The following is a 21,206-nucleotide window of genomic DNA, read 5'->3' as shown; positions in this document are numbered from 1 at the left end:
AATGTAAATGAATATTGACTTTGCAAAACAACAGTAGCAACAACAACAACAATAATAATAATATATCGTGGGGTATAAAATATTTGGAGAGTATTAAAATACCATAAAACATATAAGATGGGGCCGGATAGAAATAAAACATTTTAAAGTTCTTTTATAACCCAATGAAACGTAAAAGTATTGGCTTAGACTTTGATAAGTCAAAGGTGCGTGCGTGTTATAACCTTTAGGGTAGCCTAAAGAGTATAAAAATATGAAGATCGGAACCAAAAGAATATGAGAGTACAATTAGCTAAAGGAAGGTGGATTTTTAAAAGTATATCAATGTAAAAAGATAAGAAATGAGCGGAAAAGGAACATAGAACAGGTAAAAAAAAAAAAAGAAACCAACTAATAAAATGGTAGATTCAAAGCCAAATAATATCAGTAATCACACCAAAATTTTAAAAGGACTACTTATTATAAAACTGAATTATGGCCCTAGAAAAAAATCAAATCAAGGACATAAAGTGTTTAGAAAATGTCTCCAAAGTCCCCATTCAACTTCCTGATCCCATTACCAGAGCAGCTATGATTAAGTTTCTTGTGTGCCTTCCTCAGATCTTTTATGCATTATAAGCAGATGTACATTTTCTTTAAAACACACATACATGCACAAATGGGTTCATGTTACATGCACAGTTGAGTAACTTTTTTTCACCTAATCATACACGTGTGTGTATTTATGTATGAAAACTTAAAGTTTTACAAAACAATAATTACTCTTAATACATATAAAGTCCTCTGATATCCTTTTACTCTATTGTTTCTAAGTTATTCTGCTTCATTTAAAAGGCTAATCAAGGCTCTCTGAGTTAAAAATAGACAAATACTGCATGATCTCACTAATATGCCAAATTGAAAAGAGTCAAAGTCATAGCAACAGTAGAATGGTGTGTCTCAAGGGCTAGGCGTGGGGGGGATGGGGACATATGGGTCAAAGGGGACAAACTTTCAGTTTTAAGATAAATCAATTCAGGGATTTAATGTCCAGCATGGTGATTATAGTTAATAAACCTATATTGTATACTTGAAATTTGCTAAGAGAGTCAATCTTAAATGTTCTCACCACACACACATGATAACTGAGGTGGTGGATGTGTAAATTAGCTTGATTGTGGCACTCATTTCACAATATAAATGTTTATCAAGCCATCATGTTGTACACCTTCAATACATACAATTTCTCTTTGTCAATTATACCTCAGTAAACCTGAGGAGAAAAAAAACAAAAAACAACCAGAGCCAAGTTGCAGTTTGAAAAGTCCACCTTAGCTCCCCCAGAAGCACTTCTGAGGCCTGGAATGTTTCCTCCAACAGCAAGGCTGGGTTTGCCCTGCGTCCGGCCAAGCAGCCTCTCTCCCATCCCTCAGTGCTTCTCCCTGGGACAGGCCCTCCTAAAACAGCAGCATCTAAGCCTTAGCCTCCAGCTCTGGGGACCCAGGATAAGACAAGCCTCCTCAGCACAACATTCACCAAAACCCTCTTCCTGACCCCGGCTGCCGCTCCCCTGAGGACGTCACGACCTCATACCGTCCTCCCTCCTCCGCTTCTCGCCACCTGGTCCCCTGAACTCTAGATGGCATTTGTCCCAGGACGTTGCTGTCACTCTTTTCTTCAGCCAGCCACCTCTGCCTTCCTTGGGTCACAAAGACCAGAGCAAAGAGGTCTTGTTTTGGAAGCAGCTGCTTTGAGGTCTCTTGCTGCACAGCGTTGCTCCTGGCTATCCCAGAAGCTCCTGAGCTACAGAGAAAACTGTTCTCTTCCCAGGCCTCATAACCTCTTATTCTCTTGGGGCAGTTTCTTAACAGTATTTTCTGGTACAAGCAGACACCGTCTGTGCTCGCTCCCTTGCCCAGCACCCCGGGCATCCTGGCAGCCAGCTTGTCTGGCATCAAATGAGGATGAGTCCTCGCCCCTCTCCCCACACCTGGCAGTGGGCACTGATGTCTCAGCCAGGGCTTGGACCCGTAGTCCAGCCTAATCCAGAGCTTCTCTCTGCCTCTATCCAAGGCGTCATAACCGGGGAGGCTATGTAGAGTCGGAGTTAAGTGTTCTGGCTCTTAGAGTTAGATGTGGGTTCAAATCCCAGCCCCACCACTTAACTAGCTTGTCACTCTAACCTCATAGTTGATGGTCAAGTGAGAAAATATATGCGAGCACCTGGTAACAGTAAGATCTGGATGGACCAATATTAGCCATGGCTATGACCTCATAGGGTTGTTGTGGCACAGACCATGAGATGTCCCATAATATCGCTTTCCTCCCCCTTCCTCGGTCACAGAACTCCAGGGCTGAGCTGGGCACGTAGTTGCCGGGGGCACAGCCACTTCCAGCATCCCCTGAGACCGGGCATGGCCATGGGACCGAGACCTAGCCACAGGGCCATATGGGGAAGAGATACGCGTAACGGGTCAGGCGATGTTCCTAAACCTGCCCTTCCCCAGCCCCTTCTCCTTCCTCCTCCTCCTCTCCCACCCCCTCCCAGCTGGAGGGCAGATGTAATGATTGTGCACTGTTTGTGGTCATCTTAAACGATGAGGCAGGACCAGGGTGGGAACTAAACAGGGCGGGTCAACCAGGGGAGAAGAGCCCCAGGTGTCAGGCCAGGACTGACACCTCCAGAGTTTGTCAACAGAAAAGAAGACATACTTCCATCTTGCCTCAATCACTATTATTCAGGGCTTTTCTGTGACAGCTGGACTTAATCCTAATCAACACAGCATGAGAATCATTAACTAAGATGGTCATGTGAGAGGCTTGACACGGGGTCCAGGGGCTGCTCAATGTTCCCCACGATCGGCGTCTTTATTATTAACCTTTAGCCTCATGCCGCCTGCCTTAGGTCAATAGCCCATCCTAGGAGCTGCCCGGCGCCACGCGGAGCTGGATCCTGACCTCCAGGGCCTGCCTCCCCTCAGAGGGCCCCGGGAAGAGCCTGAGACCCCGCTGTCCCCATCACCCTCCTCCCACCTTGGTCTGGTCCATCCACAGGAGCCACAAACCCCGGATAGCCCGCCTCGGGAGCACCCCCAGGGGAGACCCTATAGAGAGTAGCGGGGGCAGGAGGCGAAGGGAACACGTGGCATACCTGGAGCTGCCTCGTTGCCAGGGGGGCAGAGAGAAAAGAGGAGAGAGAACAAGTCAGTGGCCGGGTGAGTGGGTACCCTCCCATGCTGGCAGTGCTTCTCGCGGGACCCCGCCCTGAAGATGGGGTTCCAGTTCCTAGTCCACTCCTGCTTCTCCACTGCCTCCCACCCCACAGAATCCCCACGTCTAGCCTAAACCCCCTTCGCGGGGTTAGAGTGTCTGTTGATCCATCCGAGGGAGGGTGGAATGTTAAGCCATTTGAATATGTTGCAAAGCATGGGAGCAGGGAGAGGGGTGAGGCATGAGCCCCCAGGCTGGTATTTCCAAAGGCAGTTAGAGGCCTCTTTTCTGACCCATTAGTGGGGGCTGTTTTCCACCGTCGTCCAGTGCTGGGGGCGGTGGATGGGAGCCGAATCCTGGGGCTGGGAGCCCCTGGGGGCCGAGGGCTGGTGCTTGCGGTCAGCGGGGCTCACCTTCCAGATACTCGCCTCCTTGCCGTACACCACGGCCATGTTGCTGGCCTTGCCGCCTTTGATGAGCTGCTTCTCGGTCTCGTTGAGCTCCTGGGTCACGAAGCCCATGAAGGAGTTGTCCGGGGTGTGAGCTGCAGCCAGACCACGAGGTCAGTAAGACGGTTACCAGGCAGCCAAGGGCACACCCTGGGTCTACCCGGCCCCGCCCCATCAGAGGGCTCCCTGTTTGGCAAGGATGGGGAAGGGGGCTGGGAGGTAAGGGGTCCTGTTTGGGGCCGGAAGAGCATCAGTGCCCTGGCCCCCTTCCACGGCATCTCCTACCACCGACCCAGCCCTCTCTCCACGCAGCCCTTTGCTCACAAGGCCCTGCTGAGAGGTCTTTCCTGACCCCAATTCCACTCTGTCTCCTTTCCCTGCTTTATTTCTTGTCCCAGCACTCACTGGCCAGATGCAATAGTATCTATTGATTGGGTTGTGTATTATGATCAGAATCTAAGCCCGGTGAGAGCAAAAGCTGTGTCCCCGGCACACGGGAGCGCCCGGCTGGCTGGCTCACAAATGCACGGAACATCTTCCCTTTCACACCTGCCAGCTTCTGCCCTGCCCTTCCCTCTGCCTGGAGCGCCCACCACCCTTTTCTAGGATGAGAAAATCCTATTCCGCTTCAGGGCCCCACTCACACGTCACCTCCTCTCCTCCCGGAAGCCTTCTTTGGGGTCCACGTGCCCTCCCCTGTGGCCCCATCCACTGTGGTTAGGTCTCCGGCAAAGCGCGGATCGCACCGTGCCTCACCTCCCAGAACCGAGCACACCAGGGGCGAGGAATGCGTTTCAGCTAGGGCTCCAATTCCTCAGCCACGCTGCAGCAATGTCACTGATGAGCTCTGTCTGCCGTGGCAGGGTAGAGGTGCAGGCACAAGTGCCATCCATCTGCAAGTCACATGATCCCTCCCTTCCACCTAGAGGACCTTGAATAGAACGCTTATGGAACCCAATTAAACCTACTCTACCTTCCCAGGTGGGAGAGGCTGCGGGGAGTAGGTTGGTAACAACCATACACCCTTGATTTCCCAGAACAGCCCTGATGCCAAATAACCTATTTCTTCATTTCAGATGCACGTTTTTTCACATTTTAGCATTTCTGAAATTGGGATGCATACTTTAATCAAATGTGTAGATTTAACACAATATGTCTACCCATTCCTCTCAATGCCCACAAAATTTATATTCAATATCTGGTGCACCTTAGAAGAGGTAGTGGTTTTCTGTTGAAATGCCCCAGAAAGCTCACGGATTCTTGAGTCTGAAAATCCGACCACTATAAGGACGGGCTGCAGAACAAAATGATCTCTCCTCTAGGGCTTCAGAGGCATAAGGGGGGCCCTGGAGGCCTGGAGTTGTTTCTGTGACGGTCAGAGCTCAGGCAGCTCTCCTGTCTCAGGAGGCTCTGCCAGGCCAGGGAGAGGCCCCAGGAGGGCAGACCAGACCCTCCCTGACCCAGTTTGCCTGCCCAGCCCCACCCTGGCCTCTGTCCCTACCCTCTGGCTCTAGCTGGGGCTGCACCCAGGTCTCTCTCCCATTCGCCATTTCCTCCCTATTCTCAGAGATGAAGAAAATCTCATTCCACCAACCCCACCAGAAGGGACAGGTTTAGAACAATTAGCTAAACTAGTGGGCGTGAGACAGCGAAGTATTGCAACCAACTAAAATAACAGGGACCATTAAGCAAAGAGCTCCTGGGGGCAGGGCAAGGCAGGGAGAGGCAGCCAGCCTCCCAGTTAGCTCTTTGGGGAAATCAACCAGCTATCAATAGATGGGGAAAGAGGCCTGCTCATGAATTCCTTCCTGGACTTGGTATATCATTAAGACAGGCAAGTCTGTTTTTTGTTCTCTCTTTCTTTAATTGATTCAGTCAATTAACATTTTTTGAGGACCTCTGATAGGCTCCAGGGAAATAAAGATAAATCAGTCAGTGGCTCCTTTTTGAGTGATTCATACATAATCTATCAGTGGAAATAAATGTATAAGCAAATAACTCTATTTCAATATATGCTTTAACAGAATTAGGTTTAAGAGTGATAAAAGCATTCTGCCTGGAATAGATAAGGTGATCAGTGAAAGTGACAGTAAAAAGAAGAGACATTTGACATGGGGCTTTGGAGGACGAGTAGGAGTTTGCCAGCTTTGGAACTCTAGATCCAGTGCGTTTTACCCCAGGGCAAGTCCTCATTTTCTCAGTGTAGATTATCGCAGAGGGCTCTTAACCCATCTCCTGCTTCCCCATCCTCTACCACTGTCCCTTTGGCCATCTGCAGTCTGCCAGAATAATATATCTCAAAAAATTGGGGGGGGGGGTAGTTCCCTGGAGGTCCAGTGGTTAGGACTCCGTGCTTTCACTGCTGAGGGCCTGAGTTCAATCTCTGGTCAGGGAACTAAAATCCCGCAAGCCGCCCGGCGTGACCGAAAAAAAAAAAAAATTTCTCCATGATATTCCCTAGCTCAGGGACCTACAGTGAACCTCGAATTACCATATCCGATGTAAACTCAGGAATCTTTGCTAAAAGACCCCATCCCTCTGCTCCCACATCCTCAATCGTATTTTTTCTGCTCTGCTATCACATATGCTGTTTCCACAGCCTACAGTATCACCACCACTACCCACCCCCACTTCCTTTCCCTCCAGAAATCTCCTCAGGACCCATCCCACTCCAATCACTCTGCTGGGAGCACAATGCCACCAGATGACCTGTTAGGACAGTCACTCTTCTCTTGGAGAAGCCTCATACAACCTTGCAACGGGCTATGGGGAGGGAGTCTGGTCCCCACAGAGCCATGTGGCCTCAGACAGCACATTCCACCTTTCTGGGCCTCGGTTTCCTCATCTGGGCTCCAAGGAAACTTCCCACGTTCCCAACCCTCTGGGATCCAATCAAGCCATTACTCATGTATTATTCAGAAATCTTGTCTGCCTCTAATACAGCCTAGAACCTGAAGAGTAATACAAAAGCAGTCCCTAAGCACCCAAAAGGGAGGCATTCATTTGACAGGCTCAGCAGAGATCAGCTATTTTACTTACGAGCAAGTTCCTCGGGACCCTTCTTGGAACCAAGCTCACTCTTAATTTAGACACAATCCTAATGAGGGCGCTTATCCGGCTTTCTGACCCACAGCCTTCAAAGAGCCGCCAATTAGACGTCCAAGATGCTGCTGGATGCAGATAGCTTGACGATGATTAAAAGTGACAGCTGACAGTCTCCCAAGTAGGAGAAAAGGCGCCACACCAAACAGCGACAGGAGAAGGGGCCACTCAGCAGGGGACGTGGCTCCGCACACCTCTGCTGGCCCCGCAGGGCAGGCTCCACACCAGAAAGATAGAGCACTGACCCTGAGCTGTCATGAAAAGTTAAAATTATTTTCAGCGCGCTGCATGTTAAGAGGGAGGTCAGTGTGTATATATTTTAAAGTCTCATTAAAAATAGCAAAAGCGGGCTTCCCTGGTGGCCCAGTGGTTAAGAATCCGCCTGCCAATGCAGGGCATAGGGGTTCGAGCCCTGGTCCGGGAAGATCCCACATGCCGCAGAGCAACTAAGCCCGTGCGCCACAACTACTGAGCCTGCGCTCTAGAGCCCGCGAGCCACAACTACTGGAGCCCACGTGCCTAGAGACCGTGCTCCGCAACAAGAGAAGCCACCGCAATGAGAAGCCCGCACACGAGAGAAGCCCCGGCTCACCGCAACTAGAGAAAAGCCCGCACGCAGCAACGAAAACCCAAAGCAGCCAAAAATAAATAAATTAAATAAATAAAAATTTTTTAAATCGCGAAAGCTCAGCTCGAATGGCATCCCTTGCCCGAAGCCCGTCACCCACAGGGGCCCCAGCCACCCCACCCCACCCAGCCTTACTTCCCATTATCCCCAATGCTAGAGCCTCCCGGAGCATTTGCATTTCCAGAACCTTCCGTTCTTTCCATATCCATCTTTACAACGTCTGTTCCCTCTGCTTAGAAAGCCTCCTTATGCTGCCCCCTCGCCACTCACTTAAGTCTCCCTCCACGTTGGAATGTCTCTCTTTCTCAAAGGCCATGGAACCCTCTTTGTTCTGGAACCCTGTGCTGCGCCGCTTTTGAGAGCAAGAGAACAACGTGTGCTCCAGGGGGACAAAGGCCGCGTCCTCCGGGTGCTGGAAAGGTCACCACGCTTCCCCCCACACCCAGGCTGCCCCCTCCCTACACACCACCAGAGGCTTCCTCTGTGGCTCACACATCTGCAGAGAGGGGAATGAGGCTTTCCCGTCCAAGGGGACAGGCCAAGGGAGTGTGTTCCCCTCCCCGCACGGGCCCCAAAAGGAAGGAGAGGAAGGAATGGGACCTGCCTCCTCCCGGGCCACCTCGGAGAGGCCCCCACCGCCTCCCAGCGGCCGGACACTCACGGAACATGGTCATGAACTGCTTAGGGTTGAGGTTCCAGTAGCCCCAGTTTGTCCGGTAGCCGTGCAGCGTGGCGTACTCCTCGTGGTTGTACGCAGGTTCTGTCCCGAAGGTGTCTATGACTCGGATGCGGCACCTGTCCACCCCCCCGGGATCAGGAACCAGGGTCACCAACCTCCCTGTGTCTCCCTGGGCTAGGATTGTGACAGCCGTGGGCTCTGTAACCCGAAGGTGGCTGGTCAGGATAGTGTGATGTGTGGTCAGGGCTTGGGCTCAGACAGTAGCTGGCTGTGTGACCACGGGCAAGTGCCTTAACCTCTCTGGGTCAGCTTCCCCATCGGTGAAATGGGGATAACTGTCTCAGGGTCTTCGTGATACACCTGAACCAGGGACCATTAACTCAGAAACCGTTAGTTTTTACAGAAGCCCCAAGGGAGCCTAGAAGGGGAGGCCCAGCCTGGAATGGGATCCCTCCCCACTGCCCCAGGGATCACTTTTACGATATCTACTTTCCTGGGCAGGGAGTCCACAGTCCCTCTGCCCAGGAGCCTGACACCTGCAGGATGTGCCTGGGTTATCTGGGCTGAGACGCAGAAGAGCAGGGCCCCAGAGGGACCAGCCACTGCCACAGGCCCATCGTGCCCATCGTGCCTCAAAGTCTCCTGCAAGGGTGGCCCCTTCAGGTGGGCCTCCCAGCCGGTGGAGGCTCTGTCCCACCCTTTGGCCCATTGAGGCTGCTGTCGATGGGCCAAAGCCCAGAACCTCTCCCTCCATCTGGGCCACCCCGGGGTGGGCACCTGAAGAAAATCGCTGAGACTCAGACACCCCTACAAGGAGTTCCCTCACCCAGAGTCCTTGCCGGTGACCCAGAATGGTCCGGACTGCTGAGGTCGGCACTCCTCCCCCAGAATAGGCGGGGATGGCAGGAAGAGGCCCCCAGTGCATGGAGAACATGCATTAATAATAAAAGCAATAACGCTGCCTGTCACTATTTTTTTTCCCTAATAAAATCGTGTGGGATAGTCAATGAGACTAGAGCAAACGTAATAAATAGCAGGGCTCTCTGTACTAAATTAAACCCCGTACCCGGCTGGCTGCAGAGAGCCAGAGCTACGGCATTGGCCTTCCTCCTGCCCTGGAGGGGGTGGGGTGGAGGAGGGAGGGGGGAGGGGCTGCTGGGTCCCCACGGACAGAGGTCACGCCCCGTTACCTGCCTTGTTCCCCGCCACCGCTCCCTGCAATTCCTCTGCCCCCTCCATCTGGGTCAGCTCTGACCCTGCCCCCCAGCCTGTCCAGCAGCACAGGGGCCTGGATGGCCTGGCTGTGGTCTATTAATTGTCTTCTGAGTCAGCCTTAGTCAGGAGGCGGAGCTGTCAGAGAAGGAAGGCAGTGGGGGAGGGGAGCCTTCTCTCCACCGCGGAACCTCGGGATCCGCACCAGCTGGGACCAGCCGGCAGCCAGACCCCGGGGGCTGCCGTGGGCCATCACCACCGTCCCGCTGCCCTCTCACCGGTACTTCTTGAAGGAGAGTCCCATGTGCTGCTTCATCTGCTGCAGGCCGTGGTAGTCGGTGTAGATGAGGTCGAAAGGCAGGGGCATGGTGAGCGGGCAGTTCCCCCGGCCTGGCGGCACCCCTAAGTTACTGAGAGAAGAACCCTTCAGAGTCTGAGCCCCGAGAGGGACCCACAGACAGCAAAAACCCCTCTTCCCAAACAGGCTTGCGTTGGGGGAACCTGAAGCCCACCCTGGTTCCTATAGCCCAGAATAAGTGGCGGGGAGGACACTGTAAAGGAAAGTGAGGTCAGTGCATGAATCCTGGCGAACTCTTGGAGAGGAAGCAAACAGGGCAGCCATGTACGGCTGTATAGGTTTTTCACTGCACAAGACACTCCAACGAGGGGCAGATGGGACTGAGATCCAGCCCCGGCTAGCTTGCCAAGACTGTACCTGGCCTGGGCTACCTGCCAGAAGGAAGGAGCACCTTCTGTTAATTTGCACAAACCTGACCCCTGCAGGGCTGTGTCCACCCAGAGGGGGCACCTTTACCCAATGTTCACAAAGTGCCATAAACACCCGCCGAGGTCCTCAGCACAGCTTCGGCATTTGTTAGGAGCTGAAGGGTCCCCAAACCTGTGCCTCAGAAGATATAATCCTGCTCTGCTGACTGGCCCCTGGCCCACGGAGATGGCTAGCCCTGCCCCACAGGCAGACCCTGCCTGCTGGGTCACTTACTTGCAGGCTTTCATATGGGAACAGGGCTGCCACTGGTGACCCAGGGTGGAGACTTTGGATCATCTCACTGGAGCCTGAAGGACACGGCCTCCCATCTGCCCAGTCCACCTCCCTGGAGACAGGCTCAAAGCCCCCTGCCTGGCCCCCACAGTGCCAGCGTGAACTTTGTCCTGGATGCCCCTGCCCACCATCCGGGAGCCTTTGCTAAGCCTGACTACACACCCCCTGCAGAGATGATGGGGCTTTTAGATGAATGACTCAGTAAGTCTGTACTGAGCGGCTGAGCCAGGCAGAGAGTAGTGTCGGCCCCCAGGGAAGCCCTCCAGCAGCTGCCCACCTCCCCCATTCCCGCCTCCCTTGGATTCGTGGTCCAGATGATGGAAGGCATCCATGAGACCTCCCAGTGAGCCCCTTCAGGGAGCAACATGGCAAAAGGCCACAGTTATCATCAGTTCCCTGGGTCGTATCTCCGGCTCCTTGAGACAATTCAAGCCATGTGGAAAAGTAGCACCTGGACGCCTCTGCACTACCTTGCTCACATTCAGCAAGACACACACAGAGGCTCAGTAAACACTGTCCCCTGAGCAAACTGCCCTAACGCGGCCTTTTCAGCGATGTTTATGACAACCTGATGACAAGGCCATGATGGAAAGATGTCAAGGCGAGCTTCGGGCGACGGGGATCAAGGCATCAGGGGTTGGTCTGTGGCTGGCAGAGAAGGGCATGCCCTCCCCCAGCCAGTGCACCCAGCCTTACTCAGCTTCCCCACGCTGGCTCCCCCAGTGGTAGAACCTTTGCTGCTAAGTGGGGAGAGAGGAGTGCAAAAATCTTATAAACATTTTCTCCCCATTTCTTATCTATAAACTTAAAAATGGCCAAGCACCCCCCCACCCCCGTCTCCACCCGTCCAACCCTCCAATGAGTCCCTCTTTCCAACCAGACGGCCACACAGGATTCTCAAACCCAGGGCTTCTAACGCAGGGCGTGCTTCTTCGGCTTTTTTGCTGAATTATTCAGAAAGCAAAGGGGAATAAGCCCAGGACCCCAGGGGTCTGGAGCCATCACAGGAAACAGTTCCCACAACCTAGAGACTTCATGAAATATTTGGTGGTATTTTTAAGTGTCGAGCAGGTTTTACATTCTCCTCTGTAGGATCCCTGTTTTCTTTCCAGTGTGGCTGTCTCTCACACCCCAAAGTCCTCCAGTCAGATGGAGCATCATTTTTGTCCCGGGCTATAGAAGCTCCGGGTTTAGGACAGACCCTGGTCCCCCTCCCCACTTCCTCCACTCAATTGAGAACCACAAATAGAAAGACAAGGTGATGATTCCTCTTGCAGAAGTGAGGAAGCGGGTGGCTGCTCCTCCCTCACGGAATCTGGGTCTGGGAAAATTAAGATGATTCTGAAAATATAAACCGTAGGTGGGTCTAGTTGCTGCTACCTGCACCAGTGGCATGCTTGATTTTCCCACACTGCCTTTCCGGCTGGTTACCAGGCAACGTGTTGTCCCTCTGTGGCCATGGGTGGTGCCAACAAAGTCATGGGGGCTTCCTTTGGTTGCCTCAACCCTGGCCCCAGCCCCAGACACCAGGGCCACTGAGAGGCCAGATGAGCAAGTCACAGCCCTCTCCTGGGAAAATGACCCCACACTGACTTCCTAGAGCCTGTGTCGTCTTCCTCACCTTCATGGCCACCATTTTGAACACAGGCACCATTCTACATGCTTTCAACTTATCAATTCTTCAACTCCTTTCATCTGGGCAACTACCCGACGAGATCAGACCCATTCCCATCCTGCTCCCCTCTTTACAGATTAGGAAACAGAGAGGTTTAGTCATTTACCCAGGATCATACAGCCGGGAAGGCATGGAGCTGGGATTGGAACCCAGGCAGTGGGCTCCAGCACCCACACTCCCACTCACTGAGCTCTCCTTCCTCCCCAGGGCCACCGGGCATCAGACAGCACAGTGGTGGGTCACTGGACCACAGTGACATCCTGAAATTGGAGCCCCGGGCTGCTAGCAGAGATTGGGCCCCAGTCCCAGTTTTGTTGCTAACTTTGGAGGGGCCATAAGCCTCTAGGGATTTCATTTTTCTCATCGGCAAAAGACAAATAAAAATGCCTACCTCACGGGGTTCCTGGTAGGATCAAGTGGGGCAAGGAGAGTGAAAGTTCCATTGATTACTATTACTTTAGTCATCAGGTTCACCTTCTGAATTTCCAAGTCTGGCAACTCCTTACCCCGTCCCCACGCCCAACACACACACCCCTCACACTTAAGGTCCCGGTCATTTTTCAGCTAGAATCTTGAGATAATTTCCTCTCCATTCTGCCTCCCTCCTGTCTTGCCTGACTCTTTTCTAGAGAGATCTTTCCACGATGTCAACCTGGTCAGTCATCCCTGGCTCTATCTGATCCTTTCCAGAGACTTCTCACCTCCTGTTCCTGGACTCAAACCTTGCCTCCTCCTCCAGGAAGCCCTCCTTGGACCTCTGGTCAGAGTGAGACGCCCTTCTCCCTCGATCCCCCTGCCCCAGCATCCCACTCCCCTCCCTACCATTCCTCTGCACTGCCCTGAGTCACCTCCTCACAACCAGGACCCCTCCAGGGCAGGGCCAGGTTATCTTTGAAAGCCCAGAGCGGGGACAGGATCTGACCCAATAAGTACTGTTGTGTTCATGAACGAATTCACAAGGTAATGAGCCAGGGGATCCCACCCTCCCCCCACCCCTGGAAGAACTGGTTTAAAGGTTGAAAATATGGTCAAGAAAAGCATGTTAGGAGAAAGGGGGTGGGTGAGTGAGAGGGGCCCAGGGCTGATGGGCGTCGCCGAGGGTTATTAGCTGAGTAGCCTCCTGGTCTGGACTGGACACAAGTGGCCCCACGGGTCCCAAAAGGACATCACAGCAAGAAGAAGAGGATGAGAGACAAATTGGTCCAGATACAGCAGGTTCCCTTCCCAGGAGGAGTTAACGAGGAGACCCACAGTCCCCCCAGCCCTAGAAAAAAAAGATTTTCAATTTACGGTGACTTCACTGGAAATGTGTCTGAAGCTTCCTCATTACTCTTGTCACAAGGAATCTGAGCTCGTCCCAAGGAGAACACAGAGGGTCAGCCGAGGGGAGAGGGGGCTGTGGTTTTATCACTTGTAATTTAAGTTCACTTTTATGGGCAATTTTACTCTAAGTGGTTGGTTGGAGCAGTGACATGAATTGAAAAATGCTGTCTCTTGACAACCTTCAGACAAAGGTGCCCAGGGAGGCTCAGCTGTACAATTCCACCTTCCGTGCTGACTCCTCAAAAGGCCCCTGTCCAGACATTTTCCTAATTCCAATGTCAAGTTCACTTCTCTTCCGACTCTTAGCCCAGGGCTGCGTCGGGACGGGCTCACAGAGCCTCCCCACCCCCATGGCCCTGGTGAGAGGGGGACAAGCAGCCTCTCAGCATGAAGGGACTTCAGATGCACCCACTCAGCCTCCCCTGCCCGCCTACTACCACCCTCAATGCTTGGGAAGTTTCTGTGGAATTGCCAAATTGGGTGGTTGGAATGAATTTCCAAATGTCCCCAGGCCACCTGAGTGGGAGTCCAAATACAGATGAAGGGGGTGGGGGAAGGAGTGATCTAGGGAAAAAGAGCCTTTCTACAGGTCACCTCGTCATCTGGTCCCAGTGCCCAACCCAGATTAATCCACCCTTGAAAGCCAATCTGTCAGGGGCAGTGGGGGATGGGGACTTAGGGTTTAATGGGGACCGTTTCAGTCTGGGAAGAGGAAAAGGCTCTGGAGATGGATGGTGGGGATGGTTGTACAACCACGTGAACGAACCTAACGTTACTGAACCGCACCCAGTTAAGATGGTAAATTTTACGTTGTATGTACTTTACTACAATTTTTTTTAAAGAGCCAAAACCAAACTGTCCACACTCACAGTGTCCGTGCCCAGACGCGCAAGTGCACGCCCAGCACTCTGTCTCCCAAAGGCACCCCTGTCCCCATCTTCTCCAGGGCCCCCCACAATGTAGGGGCTCAGCAAATAGCCAGAGCAGGATGCCTGTTACTCTTTGCTAAAAGATCAAAAGGTGAATGGGTAAATGGGACAAGGCAGAGAAAAAATATAATCTACACCCAAAAGAAAACAAAAACCTCAGCTAGGAATCAAAATGCTGAGTTCTACACGTGAAGAGCATCCCTGGGTGTAAGCTCCAGGGACCTTGCTGGGTGACCTTGCACAGACACAGAATCGCTCTGGTGTCCACCTCCACTCCCATTCCATGATACATGGACAAATCTCCACGGTTCCTTCTAGGCTAAAAATTCTCCGGTTTTATTTCTCCCTGTGCCTTTGGGCTGTGGCTAGAAATAATCTCTCCAGGTAGTGCTCAAATTCTGGAACAAACTATTCTCTCTCCCTCTCTGTCTTCTCTGTGTGGGATGGACCTAATTAAAAAGAATCCTTACAAAGCGCTCAAAGATCTTTGTCTCCAGGCGCGAAGTGCCCATGGGGAACTTCAGCTTCCCTGGATCCATCTCATTACTGGGAGCACCCCGCCTGGGCAGCCCAGGACCTTTGTCTCCTCTGGGGCCTGCTAGCCCTCTGACCCCGTCCGGTGCCCACCCCCTGAGCACTAAGGCATTGACCCCGTCTCTCTCTCACGGCCATTGTTAGAGCGGCTGCCGCCCCATCCCCAGAGCGTGAGGACCACAGAGAAATAAACCCAGAAAGTTAACTGGGCTTCTAACGAGCTGCTTTAGCAGGTAGGTTAGGATCACTAACAAGGAAGGAACTAAATTCTCCTGAAGGGTTTTCTTCCCTTGCCCAGCGTGAGCTGACCTTCCTGAGCCAACAAAAGCAGCCTTATGAAGCCCTCATGATGGGCTCACCTGCAGCTTCTGTCTCCTGAAAAGGCAGGTGTCCCAGTGCCCTCGGAGGGTCAGGGATCACAGCTAAAGAGAACGGTCAGGTCCCCAGTGGAGTCAGAGCTCAGTGGAAAAGGGAGTTCAAAGCAAAAGCCACTCCTTAGCCAAAGCCCAAAGGAAACACAGGCAGGAGGATTCGGAAATGGAACTGGGCGGCTGCACTGGGCGGCCTGCATTGGGCCTGTGGTCCAAGGCCGACACTTTCTTCCCCAGCGTTCCCTCCTAGTAAGCAAACTCAGGGCTAAAAATATGGCTGCTGCTCCCAGGATAGCTGGATGAAACGACAGACTCATTCCTCCAGCTCGCTGGGGGCCGCCGGGCCCGGGAACACATCCCTCTGGCTGTCCCCTGCCTCCTTCCCCCATTTATGTAACAATGCATGTGAATGCTGAGCACGAATCAAGGCTTCTCTCATCCAAGCCAGGATTTCAGTGAAGGTGGCTCTCAGGCCCGGGTGCAGGTTAGGGTCACTGAAGCCCGTGTTGGCTCTTGACGGCCAGGTCAGTCCCAGAGGTGCCACCTCTTCGCTCTGGGGTGGGGTCTGCCACTGGGATGTTGGTTTTCAGTTTTTCCGGGGATTCTCAGGTCCTAGGGGCTCTCGCTGTTCTATCCAGTCCCACAGACCTTTGTGGGGAACCAACCCATGGAGGAAACAAAGATGGGTGAGGCTCTGCTCTCAATCCCACTGGAACAAGCCCCGTGGGGGACTTGGGTTAAAGGAAAGACACAGCCCTGGAGCGCCGCCACGAACCGTAGGGTAATCTGCGTCCGTTCCTGAACAGCCGAGGAAAGCACAGTCTGGCTCCCAAGATAAATCTTCCCTTGACCAGAGCCCTTTTATGATTTCAGGGAAGTCAGAAGGAGTGCCAGGGGTTATTTGTACCATCCTATGCTTCTGCCAGCTTCACTAGGAATAAAAGGAGTCCCAGGCCGGCCCTGCCCCTGCTCTGAGCCCAGAGCAGTGGAGTTTTATCCCTCCTGTCGAGGGGCATTTCAGTCTCCAGGAAGTTCATCCCACTGTCTGCCTTCTTCCTCTCCAGCCGCCATGGGACAAGACCTCCTCTTGCTCAGGACCCCACCTCTGTTTACAAGAACCCATGGCTCCTCAGATTTGATGAAGATGTACTGATGCATCCCTCCCACCGCCCCCCCGGAAGGAATCCCACCTCCTTACCCTTCCTTCAAAAGCCTTCAGAAGCCAGCCCTCTCTTCATTTCTTCTCTGACTCCCCCCAAGTTCTCCCCACCCCACTTGGGTTGCGCGGACCTTTCCTGAGGGCCTGTGATTTCTTTTAAATCGTTCCTCCTTTGCAACCTCCAGCCCCAATGTCGACCAGGCTGGAGCTGGAAAAGGCGCCTCGGCCACTACATCCGTGAGGTCACACTTATGGGCCAAGGTCAAGGCTTAGGGGCCCTGATTTGCAAGAGACAGACTCCCACTCTTTGTGGCTCAGAGCAGCGTGGAGGGGGAGGTGCAGGGAATCATCCCTCCCGGATCCCGGGGAAGGATGAAGCGCAGGGACCAGTGAGGCTCTGGGCCCCCAGCAGCAGAGGCCCTCATCTTCCTCGGTATTCAGCTACACCGAACACGATCCCGCTACGCAGATTTAAATGCCTCCTTGGAACCCAAGGAGGAAGAAGGCAAAAGAAGGGAGAGGCGGGAATTCCCTGGCGGTCCAGTGGTTAGGACTTCACGCTTCCATTGCAGGAGGCACGGGTTTGATCCCCGGTTGGGGAACTAAGATCCTGCAAGCCATGCGGCACAGCCAAAAAAACAAATAAACAAACCAGAAGGGAGAGGGAGGGGATGCAGTGTTTTAGTGAAAATTAGTCATTTGCCTCTCATGCCTCCTGTGGGAATAGGTGGGGGAGAAAGAACCACTGTGTACAGGGTCTGCTAAGTGCCAAGCAGATGCTGGATGCAGCTCTTCCTCCCCTGTTCGAATTGAACAATAAAATATTTCGAGCATCCAGAAAGTTATAGAAAATAATACAATGATATAATGAGTATTTGTGCTCCCACTTCCCAGCCTTGTCCAGTCATAAGATTTTGCCATATTTGGTTGAAATCTCTTTGTTAAGGGCTAACACATCACAAATCCAGGGCGGCCTTCAGGGTGTTCTGGTCTTGTCCACTCTCCTCACACCTCCCGCCCCCTCCACCTCACTCCCAGCAGATGTTCATCCCTCCTACATCAAAGATAAAATCAAAAGCATCAGTGGGCATGCTCCAACCCCTGCCTCCATCCCTGTAGCCCCATCGATACCCCCACCACATCCCGCCCTCTTCTCCTTCCTCCTGGGGGCCATCCTCTTGGGCCACTATGCATGATACTATCTTCCCTCCTGTAGCTTCAATTCCTCCTTTTTCTGGTTCCTTCACACCAGCATTTAAACATGCTTACAACTCTCCCATCTTGAAAAATAAACATGCAAACCTCTGTTATGGGTTGAATTGTATTCTCCCCAAAAGATGTTGAAGTCCTAACCCCAGTATCTGGGATGTGACTCATTTGGAAATGGTCTTTGCAGATGGTCAAGTTAAGGTGAGGTCATTAGTGCCCTCACAAGAAGGGGAAATTGGACACAGAGACAGACACAATAGAAGGAAGATGGTGTGAAGACACTGGGAGAAGACAGACATCTACAAGCCGAGGAAAGCCTGAGGCTCCCAGCATCTAGAAGAGGCATGGAGCAGTCTTCCACCAGCCTCTGGAGGAACCAACCCTGCCGACACCTTGATTTCGGACTTCTGGCCTCCAGAACTGGAAGACAATAATCCCCCAGTTTTCAGTACTTTGTTTCAGCAGCCCCAAGAAACTCACACACCATCTACAACTCCACTGTCCCCCCACTTCTCTTTCTCTCTCCTCCCGCTCACAGCTCAACTCCTTGGAGAAGAACCTAACTCGCTGCTGGTTTCCTCAGCAGCCCCCTCCTTCCACAACCCACAAATTTCTGGCTTCTGTACCCACAACTCAACCAAAATGGCTCTTTCTAGGGTCGACAATGACGCCCATGTGACCAAATGCTGTGGACATTTTTCAGTCTCCTTCTTAGTTTTTGTGAGATGTGACATCATTGGCCACACCCTCCTTCTAGAAGCATCTTCTCCATGGGTGCCCACTCCTTCTCAATCCCTCTGCCAGCACCTCTCTCCCCAAGAAGCCTTTCAGTGTTGCTGTTTCTTAACGCTTTGCTCTCAGGCCTCTTCCCCTATCACTTGGCAATTTTATTCATGCTTGTGTTCAGTTACCAGCGGCTGCCGAGACTCCGTCTCCATTCTGAGCCCCCGCGGCCCATCACTCAGCTGCCTCCACGTGGGCACCTCTAATTCGACATGTCTAAACCCAAATTCAAGGTCTTCCCCATGTGCCCCCCAAAATCAGTGCTTTTCTCTTCTCTCCCCTCCCCCCACTCCAGAGAATGGCAGCACCATCCCCCCAGTGGCTGCCTTAAGCTGGCTAGTTCAGGCCAGTTTGAGCCAGTCACAGACAGATCTGAATGGGTTCAAACCCTGAGGCCTGCCTGGACTGGCTCCTTAGAGGGTTTACTGGCTGCAGCTTGGTCAAGCTGGGCTGAGCACGAGGGACAGGATGTGGTCGCTGCCTTCGTCATTCTCTGGGGACCCTCCCCAGTATTTCCCTTGAACAAACACTGAACAAACAAAAATGCCAGGAGACCGATTTCCACAGGGGCCAGGGCTACACAGCCGAGCTTCCCATCCTCATCCTCCTTATTTAAACATTCTCCTCTCAAACTTTCATTATTTTCCAGTTAAGTCAACTAATTTTCTACTAAACCCAATTTCACTCATGGAGGGAGGAAGAGCTTGGTAATTTTTCCTCATGTCAATGTACTATTAATGATGCTTGAAATTATGCAAATAAAATGGATGAGCATAGCCGATTCTGGGCAGGCAGGAAGGGAAAGGCTTCACTTTAAAATGCCCACCGTGGATCCGGGCATCCAGGAGGATGTCTCAGATGCAGCTGACGGGAGCTCTGGCTTCATCTCTCCTCCCGTCTCACGCGCAAGGCACGGGCGGGACTGTCTGACATGCCCAAGCTGCAGTCTGATCAGGGCCCATTGTCCCTGCACGCCAGCGCTCTCACCCCGGAAACAACTTGCAGCAGCAAAGCCAGATGCAGATTCTGTGCATTGCCCCAAACATCACTCCAGTGAGTCGGTTAATTAAAACACCAAAACACGAGGAGCAGAGAAAAGCGGCTCATCCGTCCAGCCTCGTCGTTGAGTCAGTGGCCAAGACAGCTGCCGTGAACATCTGTGAATAAACTACAACAAATGTACAGGCGGCGTCTCTGTCCTGCTGTCTTCCCCACGCGGGGCATTTTGCCAGCCCAGGGAGACGTACTATGGCAGGACCCAAGCTGCGACTCTCAGAATTCGGATTAGCTTCACATCCCGTTGACCTGTTTTCACATTACCCCGGTGCCACCTGCATGGAACAGCTCCACAAGGCTGGGAGACGGGGCTCCCGGATGATCCCACCTCCCACAGAACCCATGGCAGTGCCATGCCTGTATTCAATGGTATCTCTGCCCACAACCCCTTTCTAGGTTCAAATGGTCACCATCTTGTTATGGGTTGCATTGTGCACCCCCTGCCGTTCATATTTTGGAGTCCTAGCCCCCAAAACCTCAGAATATGACCTTACATGGAGGTAGAGCTTTTACAAAGGTGACCAAGTTGAAATAAGATCATTAGTGTAGGTACTGATCTGATATGACTGGTGTCCTTATAAGAAGGGGCAAGTTGGACCCAGACACATACACAGAGAGAATGCCATGTGCAGATAAAGGCGAAGATGGAGGTGATGCTTCCACAAGCCAACCAGCGCCAAAGATCACCAACAACTGCCAGAAGCTATGGGAGAGGCCTGAGACAGGCCTCCTTCACACCCTCAGAACCAACCAACCCTGCCAACACCTTGATCTCGGACTTCCGGCCTCCAGAACTAGGAGACAATACACTTCTGTAGTTTAAACCGCCCCCCAGTCTGTGGTACTTTGTTATGGCAACTTTAGCCAACTAAATCCCATCTGTATTTTAATCTCCACTCAAGGAAAGGCCTGCACTTATGCAGCGTCCGGGTGGTCCCAGCAAAGAATCAGTTTGAGGAGCGCATAGCCCCAGCCGACAGCTGTCACCAGGGAGAAGTACATCCAGGAAAGGGCAACGCATGAAGTACATTCCAGGGCAGAGGTTCGCACGGACGTCCTGGGTGGGATGCGAGAGGCCCCGCTACCTGGGCCACCTCCAAGGAGTACCTGCCTGGCCTGCCCCTCCACTTGACCCCGACCCTGCAACCAAGGGTAACATTGGTGCTTTTGAGTGTGCAAATGCAGGCTCGGGAGGAATCCGCACATCTTTAAGGCGCTGAGCCCTTACCCCAGGCCCTCATCCTGCTCCTCGGGACTATGCACACATTCTGCAATGTCCTAACCCCACAGCTATCCTGTTACCCAGACTGGGGGAGCAGGGGGGGCGTTGAAAAGCCACAGCCTCAACTTTTCTACTTCCCAACTGTCACTGCTCATTAGATCATAGATTGCCTGGGGGAGCTTTGAAGACTTGATACCCGGCGCCACCCCAGATCAATTAAATCAGAGACACCAAGAGTGGGCCCAAAGGTCGGTATATTTCTAAGGCAGTTTGGCTACAGCCAGGGTTAAGAATTCCCACCTGAAACGAATTCCAACACAGCGGGGGCTGTTAATTTTATAGATATAAGTGTGCTGTGTCTCCTCGGGAAGGTGGTTTTCTTTTTTTTAAATTTTTATTCATTTAGTTGTTTTAAACTGTACCTGCTAGGGCTTCCCTGGCACAGTAGTTGAGAATCTGCCTGCCAATGCAGGGGACACGGGTTCAAGCCCTGGTCTGGGAAGATCCCACATGCCGCGGAGCAACTGGACCCGTGAGCCACAACTACTGAGCCTGCGCATCTAGAGCCTGTGCTCCACAACAAGAGAGGCCGCGATAGTGAGAGACCCATGCACCGCGATGAAGAG

General features: G+C 52.5%; 1 protein-coding gene across 2 annotated transcripts in view; it reads right to left on the bottom strand.

Moving 5' to 3' along the window:
- MGAT5B (alpha-1,6-mannosylglycoprotein 6-beta-N-acetylglucosaminyltransferase B) overlaps positions 1-21,206 on the bottom strand; it is a gene marked incomplete at its 5' end in the record, with an annotated part of 69,031 nt that overhangs the window by 13,597 nt on the left and 34,228 nt on the right. The window contains 4 exons of one of the 2 annotated variants that reach the window (XM_081217953.1): positions 3,131-3,215; positions 3,603-3,733; positions 8,030-8,163; positions 9,538-9,669. In XM_081217953.1, the coding sequence (XP_081074079.1) occupies positions 3,131-3,215; positions 3,603-3,733; positions 8,030-8,163; positions 9,538-9,669 (482 nt within the window). The remainder of the gene's footprint in view (positions 1-3,130; positions 3,216-3,602; positions 3,734-8,029; positions 8,164-9,537; positions 9,670-21,206) is intronic. The other variant, XM_081217954.1, reaches the window with a different exon arrangement.

The sequence above is a fragment of the Mesoplodon bidens genome (genome assembly GCF_964165515.1).
Source record: "Mesoplodon bidens genome assembly, chromosome: 19".
Taxonomy (NCBI): Eukaryota; Metazoa; Chordata; class Mammalia; order Artiodactyla; family Ziphiidae; genus Mesoplodon; species Mesoplodon bidens.
This window is presented reverse-complemented; position numbering and strand designations above follow the sequence as displayed.